General features: G+C 44.1%; 1 protein-coding gene across 2 annotated transcripts in view; it reads right to left on the bottom strand.

Annotated features, from left to right (window-relative positions):
* Window positions 1-10,731: 10,731 nt before the first annotated feature.
* RAB20 (RAB20, member RAS oncogene family) overlaps window positions 10,732-15,057 on the bottom strand; it is a 40,291-nt gene continuing 35,965 nt past the window's right edge. For both annotated transcript variants that reach the window (XM_037799946.1, XM_037799945.1), the window contains exon 2: window positions 10,732-11,842. In XM_037799946.1, the coding sequence (XP_037655874.1) occupies window positions 11,310-11,842 (533 nt within the window). In that variant the 3' untranslated portion in view covers window positions 10,732-11,309. The remainder of the gene's footprint in view (window positions 11,843-15,057) is intronic.

Here is a 15,057-nt window from a genome sequence, read left to right as displayed (position 1 = left end):
CATCCATCACCAGTTTGAATCCATTGGATAGGTCCTTCACCAATGTACTTCCAAAGTAATTGAGTTAGTTCCAACACAGCTTCTCAAATGCAAATCTGTGTTTCAAAGAAGTAGTCCCTAAGATATGTTTCTGGCTTTGACTTCCCTTGAAATCAAACTTGGAAGTCCAACTTACAGAGTTTATTTTTATCCTTAAGATCAATCTCGTATTAAATTTTTGCTAAGAAGAATTTCCACATAGAGAAATAAATATTCTGTGTTTCACTTATATTTGAAATAGCAACTGTCTTGACTTGGATTTCCGCAAAGGTAGACTGACACAAGGACTTCTGCACAGGAGGTTCATTTGGGGGAGTAATTCTGGAAAACCGGAGAGGAGACCGGGCAAAGTTAAACCAGGAAGGAGGAAAAGACAACTGGAGGGTGCATTGTTGCAGTGGCTACCACTGTAGGCAACTCGGGGCTCAATCCTGTTGGGGACCCACTGAGGAAGGGCTTGGACGGTGCCTCAGATTGTCCGGGTGAGTCATGGTGAACAGAAATATTTATCCACCAGCTGCTGTCCACAGTGGTCAGGGGCCGTCCCAAGGGTGTTAATTCCGCACACTTCCTGGTCTGAGCAGGCTCCTGCTGTATCCCAGGCAGTGGGAGCAGAGAAGCCAGGTGCAGTGAATGCCAGCTACTGTCAGGCTACACCTGCACACAGCTGGATGCCACAGCACCAGTTGGAACCAACAGGTGGGCCAAGAGGATGTGAAAAGCTGTGCAGCACAGCAAGCCCTTGAGAAAGTTGTTGAGATAGCTCTTTATTTCAGACTCCAACCCCCACTCTAAAAAGGTAATCCAAAAGTTTGTCAGAGTCCTGAACATCCCTGCTGGACTCGGTTTACATTTGATGTCTGTGTGCATTTCACATTTCAGTGCCAGCTGCCCCATATTAAATGTAAAAAGCTGCTTGGCTGTAGACTAAAATAAATAAGACAAGAAGAATAAGATCAAGATCCCAATACATAATTGGATTTAAAAATGTAGACTATAAAATATAAACCAACTATAAGCTAATACTTCATAACCCCCAAAATCTGTTTATGTAAAGGCGCCCATGAGCTCATTCAAACATAATTGACATAGATCTTGTTGAATCAAACCATTAAGACACTTCTGAATTTTGAAAAGTCCAATCCTGCCCTTCACAGGCCCTTATATACTGCATGAGAGTTTTCTAGTCTAGTTTCTCAGTGCCAGGAATAACCACCCCAAAATTTAAATGAAGTTTAATGTCCCACTAATAGTGTCCCACATTTTCCAGAGAGTGGATGCCCTGAAATTAGAATCACTTCTGCCTCTTAACTACTTCATAAAGTGACTTTCAGCACCCCTTCAGAGATGATGATGCTAGAATTCCAATTAAACCAGAAGAAATACAATAGCCATCCTGGCTGGTTAAAGGGGCACACAGTAAAATGCTTAGCAAATCCCGGAAAGCTGCAGTCAACCTCTAAACTACTCAAGAAGAGCAAGTCACGAGGATGGCTTGGACAGGTGACTTCAGTTCTCTGGGCTTCAGGGTAAAATGAAACCAAGTATCTGCACATCATAGTGGCTTTATGAGAATTAAATTAGCTACAGCATGTGAAATTGCTAAAGCAGTGTCAGGCATGTATACTATTATTAGTCATATTAGTTTTATGTTGTGTCCTGCGCCTCTCAAGAGCAAGGAGTTAGAGAATCTCTGCCATTTAGGAATTTTAAAATTGGTTCAAATACAGAAGAACTATTTAAAATAGACCAGAAAGGCAGTGAGGTAGAGCTATTTTGAAAATAAATCCCATGACATACTAGGCATGGAAGAAAAGGGTAAAGTTGAGCTGCAAGAAGGATTTTGAAGCAACAGGCCAAACCCAAGCAAATGGTTTGCAGAAAATATGGGGAAATAGCAATCATTTCCTCCTGAGAGGTACACAGCAGGAGGCTCACTTCACAGACTCGGGAAAGTTATCAAATTAAAAATACTATAAGCAATTGTCAAGAGTAAATTAAACTCAGAGGCTAAAACATAATGCTGCCTAATTCTGCTAAGGGACATACAAGATTTTAGGTTACACCTGGGAGGCAGTCTTACCTCCAGGCTGCCATTACAAAAAGAGACCATGCACACTTATTTTAAAAAAATGAAAACAGCAAAGGTTTTAGGAACTCACTGAAGAGGGCTGGGGGAAATGGGGCTGTCCTAAATAACTTTGGAAATGCCTGGAATCTGTATGATTAAAGGCAAAAGGCACTGGCCGTAAGCACTGTATTCTAGTTGATAGTTGTTTCCCACACAGGTACGGGTTAACAATTCTGACACTCATATACATGTATACTGAAACTGCACAGTTAAGTAAATGGTAGAGCCAGGTTTCTCACTGTTGGAGTGGGAATTTACAGATATAGCAAGAGAAGGAAGCTAGAATGATACATGTGGGAATGGATTAGCTCTAGAGACATCAGTAAGAATTAATGTTTAATTTAATATACACACAGATGGTTACATATAGAGATATTTATAAATATACATATACACATGGGTTAGTACACATATTCCTCTGCTCTACCAGCTGAGAGGGCCTTAAAAAAAATGACACCCCAGTAATAATGAGCACACCTAGCACCTATATCTTGGTTTTTAATACCATTTTCTAATAAAAGAAACTAGGTCTCCTTGGTGAAAGGCCTGGTTCTAGGACTGAGGCAGGAAATATACAAAATGAACTTGGAGCATTTTGTAGTTCCAGCAAGTAAAGAAGTGCTAGCACACACACACACTGATGAGTATATCCACGGGCACAGAAGGCAACTGAAGGAGAACCCAATGGCCAAAGCTGGAACAATTTGAACAACAAAATAATATTATTATTTTGGATTATAACCCAAAGTATAAAATAAGTATCCATGAACTTTGAATAGGAAGTGAGATACGGTGGGTTAGTATAGGCTGGAGTGAAATAGTGACACATCCCAGAGTAATTTGGGCAGATAGTAAAAAATATATTTACAGCCTCCCCCTCCCCAGCCCTGAGGATCTGGGGGAAGGTGCAGATGTGTTGGACATCCTCACCTGGACTGGTGTTGATGTTGTCACAAACATTGGGACTGGCGGTTTGATGTGCTGAGCCCTCAATCATGGGACTTGCCCTTATGAAGCTCGTTACCGCAAAGGAGAGTCTAAATTTGCATGTAGTTGTGCCTAAGTCTCCCCCTGAGTACCTCTTTGTTGCTCAGATGTGGGCCTCTCTCTCTCTAACTGAGCCATCTTGACAGGTGAACTCACTGCCCTCCCCCCTACATGGGACCCGGCTCCCAGGGTTGTAAATCTCCTTGGCAATGCAGAATATGACTCCCAGGGATGAATCTGGACCTGGCATCGTGGGACTGAGAGTATCTTCTTGACCAAAAGGGGGATGCAAAATGAGACAAAATAGTTTCAGTGGCTGAGAGATTTCAAATGGAGTCGAGAGGTCACTCTGGTGGACATTCTGATACACTATATAGATAACACCTCTTAGGTTTTAATGTATTGGAATAGCTAGAAGTAAATACCTGAAACTACCAAACTCCAACCCAGCAGTCTGGACTCCTGAAGACAATTATATAATAATGTAGATTACAAGGGGTGACAGTGTGATTGTGAAGACCTTGTGGATCAAAGCCCCTCTATCTAGTGTATGGATGAGTAGAAAAATGGGGATAAAAACTAAAGGACAAATAGGGTGGGATGGGGGGATGATTTGGGTGTTCTTTTTTCACTTTTATTTTTTATTCTTGTTCTGGGTCTTTCTGATGTAAGGAAAATGTTCAGAGATAGATTGTGGTGATGAACGCGTAACTATGTTATCATACTGTGGACAGTAGATTGTATACCATGGATGATTGTATGGTGTGCAAATGTATTTCAATAAAACTGAATTTAATAAAAAAAAAAAGTATCCATGAGTCCATGTTGATATAAATGTTTGAATAAATTAATAAATGTGGAAAACAAATCTCCTGTGCAGAATACCAAATAAATTATGTAGATACTCCACCCCAAAAGAGGGGGGCCTAACACCCTACTCCCTAAGTAGGGGTTGCGCCTAGTGCCTTCCTTCCATAAAGAACAGAATGAAAGGGGAAGATAAAGAATAACACAGTGGAAAACCCTGACAAACGCTAATTCAGTCAGGTGCTCAAGGTCAACATCATGTCATAAATCATGTTGATAATATACACTCTTGATAGGATGTGATGAAAATGGTGCTTCTGTGATCTTCCTCCCAATCTAAATATGAGAAAAATATCGGACAAATCCCGATAGAGGGACATCCTATAGTATATCTGACAAGGATGACCCAAAGCTGTCAAGGTCATCAAAATTAAGTAAAGTCTGAGAAACTATCACAGCCGAGAGGAGCCTGAAGACATATGTCTACTAAATGGAATGTGGTGTCCCTAATGGGATTCTGGAACAGAAAAAGGACACTGGGTAAAAATTAAAGAAATATGAATAAACTCTGGGGTCTAAGTAAATATTAATGTGAAAAAAAGAGAAAATCAGCAGAAGTTTCAGGAACTAGTGGAAGCTGTTTTATTATCAAGCTAAACGTACACGTTTAGTTGAAAGTCAGAAAAAACAATCAAAATGAACTGCAACATTGGGAAAGTATCCTAAACCTCCAGGAAAACAGAATAAAGGACATTCTGGGATTTTCTTTTCTTACTTTCAACCTAAAACACGTATTTACTTCAAACATTCACTTAAGTTTTCATCATTGTCCCCAAAGCAATTTTTTCTGAGGTCAGCATTTTTCTCCCAGCTGCTCTCCTCGGAGTCCACCTGTCCGGCTACATAAGCAAACCACTCACCTCATTCCGCCCAGCTCACAAAACCCACTGGAGTGTGCAGCAGTGTAAATAACCCCTCTACACACAGAAGGTGGACTTGAGCCCCGGCAGAGCGATACCCACGATTCCCTTGGGCACCTGAAGCAAGACTGCTGGTCTGGAACGACCCTCTCTAGGTCAACCCCTCTCTGGAGGCCAATTTAGAACGGACCGTGATGTCTGTCTTTCCAGTGACTTCTCCTGAAGCAGCGATGTTGCTTTCAGGGCTGAAACTGCCCTCTTGGATGGAGAATGGCTCTTGGGCAAAATTTCTCCTGTACAGCCTGGTGGCCTCAGCTTTTGCGGTGGTCGTGGTCATCTCCTAAAATTTATTAAAGGCTCTTGTATAAGTAAAGCAGGCAAGCATGTGCACATGCACAGACAACTACTTGACTATCTCTATTCCTCTCAAACATCTCTACAATACCTCAAAAAATAAAAAAAATTAAAAAGCTTTACAAAGGAAATCCGCTTTACTGTTATTCTGATATTTTTCTTTGATGTTACTGAAAAAATGAGGCAAGAATTGCTTTCTGGCTGGTTTCCCACCAAGATGAGTGTGGTGGTTTGAAGCTGTTGTGTACCCCAGAAAAGGCCATGTTCTTTTAACCCATTCCTGTGGATGTAGACTTATTGTCAGTGGGACCTTTTCATTAGGTTATTTCAATTGAGATGTCACCCACCTCATTCAAGGTGGGTCTTTGTCCCCTTACTAGAGTGCTTTATAAGAGGATAAAATACATATAGAAGCTAAGAGATGAAATTGAGAGAAGCTCACAGAAATATTCCCCAGAGAAGCTATAAGAGACAGAAGCTAAGCTCAGAGAGGAAGCCACTGAGGCCAGAAGCTGGAAGCAACGAAACCCAAGAGAGAAGGACCAGCAGATGTCACCAGGTGCCTTGCTATCTGACAGAGGAGCCCAAGCTCACCAGTCTTCAGAGAAGGTATTGTCCTATTGATGCCTTAATTTGAACATTTTCACAGCCTTAGAATTGTACACTCATAAGCTAATAAATCCCCACTGTTTTTAAAAGCCAGCCCATTTCTGGTATATCACATTTCCTCAGCTTTACCAAACCAAAACAATGAGCTACCATAGCAAAATCCTTCAGCTGGTAGAATTGTAGGTAGAAGGGAACCACCACCTCTGGAGCACTCTCTGGGTTCCAGATATTCTACTAGGCATTTTCATGGGATATTTATTTGCCCCCCCACTACTCTGTGAGGTAGGAATTATGTGCCCCATTTTGTAAATAAGACTTCACATAAAGAGGCTAACTTGCTAAAAATCACACAAGTAGCTCGATTAGCAAGGATTAAAGTCCAAACCTATAGACTCTCCAAAAACCAGGCAGACATCTTAAAATTGATACCATTTACTGAGCACCAATTACATGCCAGGCACCCCAAGGCACTTCAGAGACATTATCTCTGAAACCTCAAAACCCGGCACTCACTACATGTACAAGAGTCCTGGAATCTGAGGGACATTTTAAATTGAGCTTGCTGATTTTTTTAATTAACTAGGCTTTACTTAGAGGACTGGAATGCACATGAGTTAGAGATAAGAGGCTGAAGCTGTAAAGCCACATAGGATGGAGCATGGAAAAGACTATCCTCTCAAACTTAAAATACTCTCCACTAACCCCGACACCCCGTCCCCACCGCTGTTTCTTGGAAGCACCTTGTGAAATGCAAGGGTGACTCACGGAAGTTCTGTTTCCTGTCCATTGGCCAAAGTTCAAGAACAAAAATGGAGGCAGGCTTGGAAGACACAGATCCCGCTGTGGCATAAACTGGCCATAAAATTGCTGTCATTTCTGCAGAGGCCATTGGTCATAAATAGGACCGGATCTAGCTTCTCCATGGGTGGAAACAATTCTTGTGCTTTGAGCTGACTTATCCCCAGTTCTACACTTGGAAAAAATCAGTTTTATCTGCAGGGTTCCTGGAAAAGGAATCCTTGTGTTCAGACGATGAAGACTGCATTGGGGTCTCCCACCATGAGGCATTTCCTCTCTGCTACAGGGTGCCCACCGTCCCTGCCACATGAAGGCTGATAAACAAGCAGGGACCCCCAGAGGGTGAGACAAAATGAGGAGGGTTGGAAGTCCCCACTGGGGACACACCTGTATGTCCTGCAGATAAATAGGTGATTTCACAGGCCTGCCAGCAGGAGCAGGCAGGGCCCACACTGCTCGCTTGCCCGGAGGCCAGTGGTCCTTGTCTCTGAAGTTATCAGTACAAAAGCACTGCCTGCTCAGCCTCATTATTCTTTCAGTGGAACTGGAGGACAGACTGAGGCTGTTGTCCAACTTCCCTTGGGATAGCTGGTGTCTGCCAGTTAGAAGCCCAAACCGACTTCAGTGAGAGAGAACAAACACTACAACCAATGAAACATGACATTTTAAGTTAGAAAGTCAAATTCTCACGCTGCCCCTGGCTGCGGGGCATTCCCCACGGTAATGAGGCGCCCTGAGCTTCCTTCCCTCAAAATGGGAGTAGCAGCTTCCTGCTGGCCAGGGTGGGTCAGAGGAGCGCAGTGCCTGACAGCAGTCCCTGCTGGCCTCCTTTCCCCTTGAAAGCAAAAAAAAATATCCATTGTTTGGGTTTGTTCTTCCCAGTAGCACTTCTGCATTTTCCCATGCTCGGTTCAGGACTGACGCAAGAATTGTACAGAAAACCTATAAAAGTGAGCAAAGCATGTCCAGCTGCGACTTGCCCACTGACAATGCAAGTTAAAAAGATCTAACTATGGAAATTGAGGATTGAAGAGAACTTCCTGCTGCAAAGGGAAACTGCTTTAAAAAAATAAAATTTATGTAACATAATAAGACCAAGCGAGAGGAATGTGGAGACATAGCACCAAATCCTACCTAGTCATAGAGAAGAAAATACCATCCCAGATGCCACCAACCACAGCTGAAATGAGTGTTCCCTTCAAAGTACTCCAAATGCCTCAAGAAACCACAACTGGCACTCGATGCAGGGTCCCTGAATGTCAATGGCTTACCTTTTCTAAATAACCTGTTACTATCCCTTAATAGGTGCTCTGTATATTTAGGTTCACTCGGAGCAAGAAAGTATTGGTGCATGCTCAGTGACATGCCTCCTTCTCTCTGGAAGACAGAAAACCTTCTTTCTAATCTGAACAGGTTCACAGATTTTTGGTACCAGGCGGCTCCTCTATCATAGGGAAACTTCTGTGTTCTCGCAAGGTGAAGTGTTGACAGAAGGTCTGTGTAAGATGATTTTACTGGCAGAGCAGGCAGCTCTGTTTAAACCAGGAAGTCAGGTCAGAAGTGACAAAGTTGTACTTTTTATAAAACCGGACATGGAGCATGTGAGAAGGGGGAAACATGACTTACAGAACCCAAATTGCAACATGCGCAACCCCAAAACTTCCCTGACGCCAACACCAAACATGACTCCAATGGCAGGCTGACTCCTCAAGGGCAGACCATGTGATGTTAGTGAGGAAAAGGTTTTTAACCTGTGTAAGAACACTTTGGAGCACCAATTGAAAATTTTGGAGTAATGAGATCCAAGACCATTTGGCAGTTTTAACCTACAACTGTATCTTGGTCTTGCCATCCCTAGAGTGGTTGAATTTGTATAAAGAGAAAGAAGGGATGTTTGAGATCACTTGCTCAAAACCCACATCCAGTGGAAAGATCTGCACCATCTCCAGTAGCTGGTTCACCCAACCAAAATATCTGAAGGTTCTCAAAAATTTGAAGAGAGTCAGGAACCACCTCAGAGAGTCCTGAGGTGAGATCAAGAGAGGAAATACATGAGTAGGCTCTGACCCAAGAGCCTGCCAAATTAGTAAGAGCAAGGCTAGTATCTTGTGGAGACACTGCCTAGAACATGCAGGTGCTAGAAAGCCATCATTTTAACTTCCCTGAAGGCACAGCACCGGGGGTGCCAGGGAGAGTCACTGCTAACGGGTATTTGCTGAATTAATCAGTCCCTCACCCCCCGAGAAGTAAAAGCAGTCAGAAGTTGCTAGCACAGGAAAGACCCCAGCTGAGAGCTAGTGAGACTCAGAGGAACTGGTTTAAAAGGAACCACAGTGAAGTTTATTTTTTAGGGCTACAAATGAAGCAGGAAATGTTTAAATGGAGTTGACGGAGAATGTACCACCCATGGGTACCAATCACCCAGGACATGTGGCCAGTCTAGGAAATGAGCTGCCCAGTGCTCAGAGCAGATGGGAAATAGAATCAAAATCACTTCATATGATACTTTGTTCTTTTTCTCCCTCCACAGCCTTTCAAAGAAAGATCCCAGGGTCTCTAGATGTTTCCTAGATGTGTTTCCTAGACATGTTATTAGCAAAGATGCACTTTATGGAAAATAAATGTAACGTCTACCCATATGATAACAAATAAAGTCAGATTGCAAAAGCAACCAAACAGCTCTATTTTCACTTTTCAATAGGTCATGTTTGCAAATTAAGCTTTTAGACCTCAAGATTCTGCTTCAGTAATAGGATGCCGGAATTTAGGAGCTCCAATTGCAAACAGCAAGCTACACCAGAATGCCATCTTACAGATTGGATGGTCATTCACTTACCTGAAGCAGAAGCAGAAGGAGGAAGGCTTGGTGTGGCCCAGAAACCAGAAATCATGGGCATTCAACAATATTATTGAACACAATCCACCCCCTCCAAAAAACAAAACAGCCCATAAAACATGTTCTCCATACTAGTCTTCTACCTAACTTTGATATCCTTTTATTTTAACAAAGGGCCCCAATGCTCAAAATTTTGTTCTCAAATTTCTAAGAAAACAAAAGCTGTTGTTTCACAACTTGACAACTTGTTTGCTTGGGCATCTTCTGATAACACAGCAGCCCATCCACCTCCAGCCAAGAACCCAGAAGAGGGTTTCAGATTCAGTAACTACACAGGGCAACCCCAGGAAGACTTTAACAGAAACAGATACTTCAATTTTGCTATTGGAATTCAAGTAAAAAAGATAGGCAGATGGACCAATCTAAATATTTGAAATCTGTAAGAATTTGATGCAGCTTTTAAAGAAAAACAGAGATATCTTAAGCTCACTGCCATCTCCCAAGTGCTACCTGTACCAGTTTGTATATATCATGTCCCCCAGTAAAAGCCATGTTCTTTGATGCAATCTTGTGGGGGCAGACGCATTAGTGTTGATTAGATTGTAATTCTTTGATTTTTTCCAGGGAGATGTGACCCACCCAACTGCAGGTGATAACTCTGATTGGATAATTTCCAGGGAGGTGTGGCCCCGTCCATTCAGCATGGGCCTTGATTAACTGAAGCACTATATGAGCTCAGACAGAAGGAGCAAGCTTGCTACAGCCAAAAGGGACACTTTGAAGAACATACAGGAGCTGAGAGAGTAGCTGCAGATGAGAGACAGTTTGAAGACAGCCATTGAAAGCAGACTCTTGCTCTGGAGAAGCTAAGAGAGGACAAATGCCCCAAGAGCAACTAAGAGTGACATTTTGAAGAGGAGCTGCAGACTAGAGAGGAACAACCTGTGAGAAAGCCACTTTGAAACCAGAACTTGGCACAGCCGCCAGCCATGTGCCTTCCCAGCTAACAGAGGTTTTCCAGATGCCATTGGCCATCCTCCAGTGAAGGTACCCAATTGTTGATGCGTTACCTTGTACATTTTATGGCCATAAGACTGTAACTGTGCAACCAAATAAACCCGCTTTATAAAAGCCAATCCATTTCTAGCATTTTGCATCCCAGCAGCATTAGCAAACCATAACACTACCCAACAAGGAATCCAATGGAGGCCCAAATAAAAGTCTAAATCAATAAAGTCTCAACACTAAGATTTTTCATAAAATTCTTTTTAATAGTATGTGCAGCTCACATTGCTGCAACCAATATAAAAAGTTTTTCCTGATTGTGTATAAATTAACATGTCAAGAATCATTATTATAGTGAATAAAAATGCAAGTACCAAATGATAGGACCAAAAATAAATCACAGTGAAGAGAACTGTTTTGAACACAACAACAAACAAAGTTGTACAACGTGGTAACAACTGAGTGTGCCGTGTCAGGTCAGATATATACATTGGGTCCACAAGTTTCTATCTGTGCAGAAAAGAGGAGGGGCAGAGTCTAGGACATGAAAGGATCATAGGCTCTGTCACAGGGCAGCGGGTTAAGAGAGAAAGCCAAGTGTCTTCATTCTGCAGAGTGGATTTTGTAGATGCAGGTGGAGGAGACAACTCCTGTCGATCTTCTAAGTAGCTGTCGCTTCCACGCAGATTTTCTCCTTCTCCATGTATTGTTCTATATAACAATTCCTTGGTGTTCTATGCTTCTTTCTGACCATAGCTCAGCTCACTTGGTCAGACCCCCTTACCATATGTGCAAACTGAGAATCAAGAAGGCCCTTTGCAAGTCAGGCACAGCACCCAGATTTTGTCCCTTTGGGTGGCTTATAATTGCTTATATCGACCGTCTGCGATGGGCCCCCAGCCCTCTGCCGTAAAATCACCGGCACAACCATATCAAACAAAGTTTCAAACAGGAGGTCCACGTTGTAGCCAGTTTTGGCACTCGTCTCAAAGCACATCTGCTCAGCAGCTGGCATGTCCTTCTCATCCAGCATTTTGTACTTTAGAATCTTCTTATAAAGTGCCACCGCATCCTCCAGCTGAACCTGCTTGGGCACCCTGGCAGAGACGCCGCCGCTGCCAGCCTTCCCGGGGCCGCCATCTTTCTTCTCTTCATCCTCCGCAGCCCCCTCCTCGGTGAGGTCCACCTTGTTTCCCACGATGGCAAACAGGCAGTCGTTGCTGGCAGTGTCCGTCAGGCCCAGGAACCTGTCCTCCAGCTCCACCAGGCTCTGTAGGTGGCTGACATCATAGGTGAGGATGACAGCGGCCGCTCCTCGGCAGTACATGGAGCCGAGGCCATGGAACTGCTCCCTCCCTGGTGGGGAGAAAAGGAAAAGAAAGATGCTCAGTCAAATCTCGGAACGTGCCCATCCACCGACCACCGCCACATGGGAACCCCACAAGAGAGAAAGGCAGATGGAATCAGAAAACCCAAGTGTGCCTGGAGCATGATGAGGTGGAGATAATGATATTCAGCAAAAAGACGTGAGGAGCTAAAGGCTTCACAACTTGTTAGAAGTCGATCCAGGAACCCAGGCGTCTGGCACCAAAGGGCAGTACAATTGCTACTATATGAGGCTATGGTCCCTTGCAACTGGAAGCAATTCTTACAAAACCTCATCAAGCAAACAATCACTTATATGCAAGACCAAGGAAAATACCCATGTCCTGTTTTCCTACCAAACCAGAAGTTTGTGTTTTGGGTATCTTAAAAGATTTAAAGATACAACACCTCCCACTGTAGATCCTACATGTAAGCAGTGTAGGTCACTCAGAACCAGCACCGAGCAAATCTGCATGTTCATACAGGGGCCCTCTCAGCTCCTCCAGTGCTGGAGGTCGTGTTCTACCTTGGAGGCTGTGACTGAGGCCCAGGAGACACGTCCAGCTGCCCGGCCTGCAGACCCATTGACAATCCACCTGGCAGATGCCTCCTAGAACAGCTTCCTGCTAAGAGCCCCAGGAGGGGCCAAACTGCTAGGAGAAGCTCAAAAAGAATGAAGAGTAAACAGAGAACACAAACGCACATAATAAGAAACCTATCATTTAATCTCTTTTAGAGCAAACCATGGAGAAACATACAACTCCACTTTCAAACCATGTAAGACACTGAGACCCGATCCTGCAAGGCAGATTCTGAAATCCGAGCACCTGGTAGCAGCCCTGCCGCCCTGTCGCCAGCTGCCCGGCTGAGCCCAGACGGCATCTTCCATCTCCCATCTCCCATCTCTGCACAGCTCCTCCTCCAAGCTTGGGGGGGATTGTGTGGAGGAGCCCTGAGCGCCCCAGACACACGGTGCGAGCTGCGAGGGGCCTGAGGTCAACTCCACATCACCCCGGAGCCCTGCTGGGAAACAAGGCCCACGGGCCACCCCCACCCCAGCCCTCGGCATCCCCCCTCCCCACCGTCCTTCCTTTCCCCTCGCTCTGGCCCTGTGCACTGAGGACCCCAAAGGAACAAAACAGCAGCCCTCGGGGAGGGAGAGCAAAGGCACAAGTAGAAGGTCCAAAAGGAAGTCAGGAAAAAGAATTACCACTTTTTAAAAAGATTTGAAATAATACAATTAATTAATTAATTGATTGATCGATTAATAAAAGCGAAGCCGCCAGACACCTAGCAGTCCTCCATATAAACTTCAGCCCAGGGACCTCACAGCTGTTACCGCCGTTCCGTGCCCAGGGCAGGACACGGAATCCCTGGGTGCAGGCAAGCTCAGGCTTTCTTGCCTTTTTTAAGGGGAAATCTCTGCTCTCAAGTTTCTGACAAGGCACGGTATGTGTAAATCTCCCTTCTAGCTCAACTCATTCCCAGCTAGTCTTCGGGGAAAGGGGTAGTGGCAAGGCCCAGGCATCCTTTCAGGGCTTCTGCTCAATTATCACCTCTTCTGGGAGGCCCTCCTGGCCCCCCTCCCGCAGCCCTGCTTCTAGACTCCGAGCTCTCATCCTCTCCCCGGCTCTTAGCTCTGGTTTTGAGTGTTTGCTTACTTCCCACCCTTAATACAATTTGTAATGCAATATTTTGGTTTATGGATTTAATGTGCTCTCCGGCCCCCCCTTCCCCCCTTCTCCCCCTTCCCATGCCAAGAAGGCAGGGACCACTGAATACACTGACATAGAGTCGGTGCTCAATGAACGTGCTGAACAAATGAAACAACCAATTATCTCCTCCAGTTGGTTAAAAACAGTTTTTCTCTTCAGTAAGATTTTTCAGTTTGTTTTGTAACAATCTGGTCTGATGTGCAAGGGGGCGGGAATCTCATTCACGTCAGAAGCTTTATTTACACTCTGAACCCTCAGATCCCAACTCCACACCCTGAACCCTCGCATCCCAGCCGTGTACCTTTAACTGAAGAGTAACTGAAGGAAAAGAGAACAGAAGGGAGGGAGGAAGGAGGGAAAGAAAAAGGAAAGGAAAAGATGGAGTAAGAAGGGAGAAAAGGGAGGGAAAACCTTTATGCTTTAAATTCCTAAAGAAGTGACTGTTCCCACCTGAATGTCCTTTTTCGAGTGTCGCACCCCACCCCACCCCCCATGCTAAATCATTAGAAACCTGTATCTAAAAGGCACATATTACAGCTCAACAGGAAGGCTGAGTGGGCCTCCCCGGATTGGGGGGTCAGTCTGCAGAGGCCAAATTCAAAACCACACTGACTAGTTTGAACCTCTTTCTCTTCTTTTACTCTGCGGGAGAAGTGGACAGTGAGGAGACAGCTCATAAAGGCAATCCATAAGTTCAAATGCAGCCTCCTCCTCGAGCCCATCCCTGGTTCCCCTGGAATTAATTAGGCCCTTCTTACGGTTGCATTCATATTTTATACCTCTCTGATGGCAACTGTCAAAAACTACCTTAGATTTAAGCTATCCGAGTTTATCTGCCTCCCCAGCTACTGTGTTTTCTTATCTACTTTTTGATGTCTCCAGTATTTAGTATAATGTATTGTGCCCAGCAATAGTTCATTAAAGGCTTTCCAAACGACCAATAAAAATTACAAAGTACACCTAAGTTTATTTGCTTATAATCACATAGTACCTTGCAGTGTTGGTTAGATTTTTAGAATACACTTTGCATCTCCTTTCCCTAAGTAAAATCTACATGGCTGACAAACCAGGGCTGGTGGCTTTGCACTTGTTTTCAGGTATCACAGCCCCAAACCCTGCAGTGACCCCATCCAGACAGTTATCCAGTCATCAAAAGCAAACAGATCTATAGCCTGTCTGTTGACAAGCTTGGGGAAGTCTGTTTCCAAAACATGTTTCCAGATCGGTCATTAATTTCTCAGTACACAGCTCAACATCAAAACATTCCAGCAACACAAAGACACTGAACCCCTCCCAATTCCTGGGAGTGTCAAGGAACACCGTGGTCTAGGCAAATAACATGGCATCTTGAATTTATTTTTCTCTTCTACTGATCTCCTAGCACTTTCTGGCAGCCTGACAATTTTGACATTGGCAAACATTTCCTTTCTATGAAGGATGGGGACAATGGGGGTGGTGTGGTTAGGCATAGCAAAGCTTAAGGGAGGAATG

Source organism: Choloepus didactylus, chromosome 12, assembly GCF_015220235.1.
Source record: "Choloepus didactylus isolate mChoDid1 chromosome 12, mChoDid1.pri, whole genome shotgun sequence".
Lineage (NCBI taxonomy): Eukaryota > Metazoa > Chordata > Mammalia > Pilosa > Megalonychidae > Choloepus > Choloepus didactylus.
This window is presented reverse-complemented; position numbering and strand designations above follow the sequence as displayed.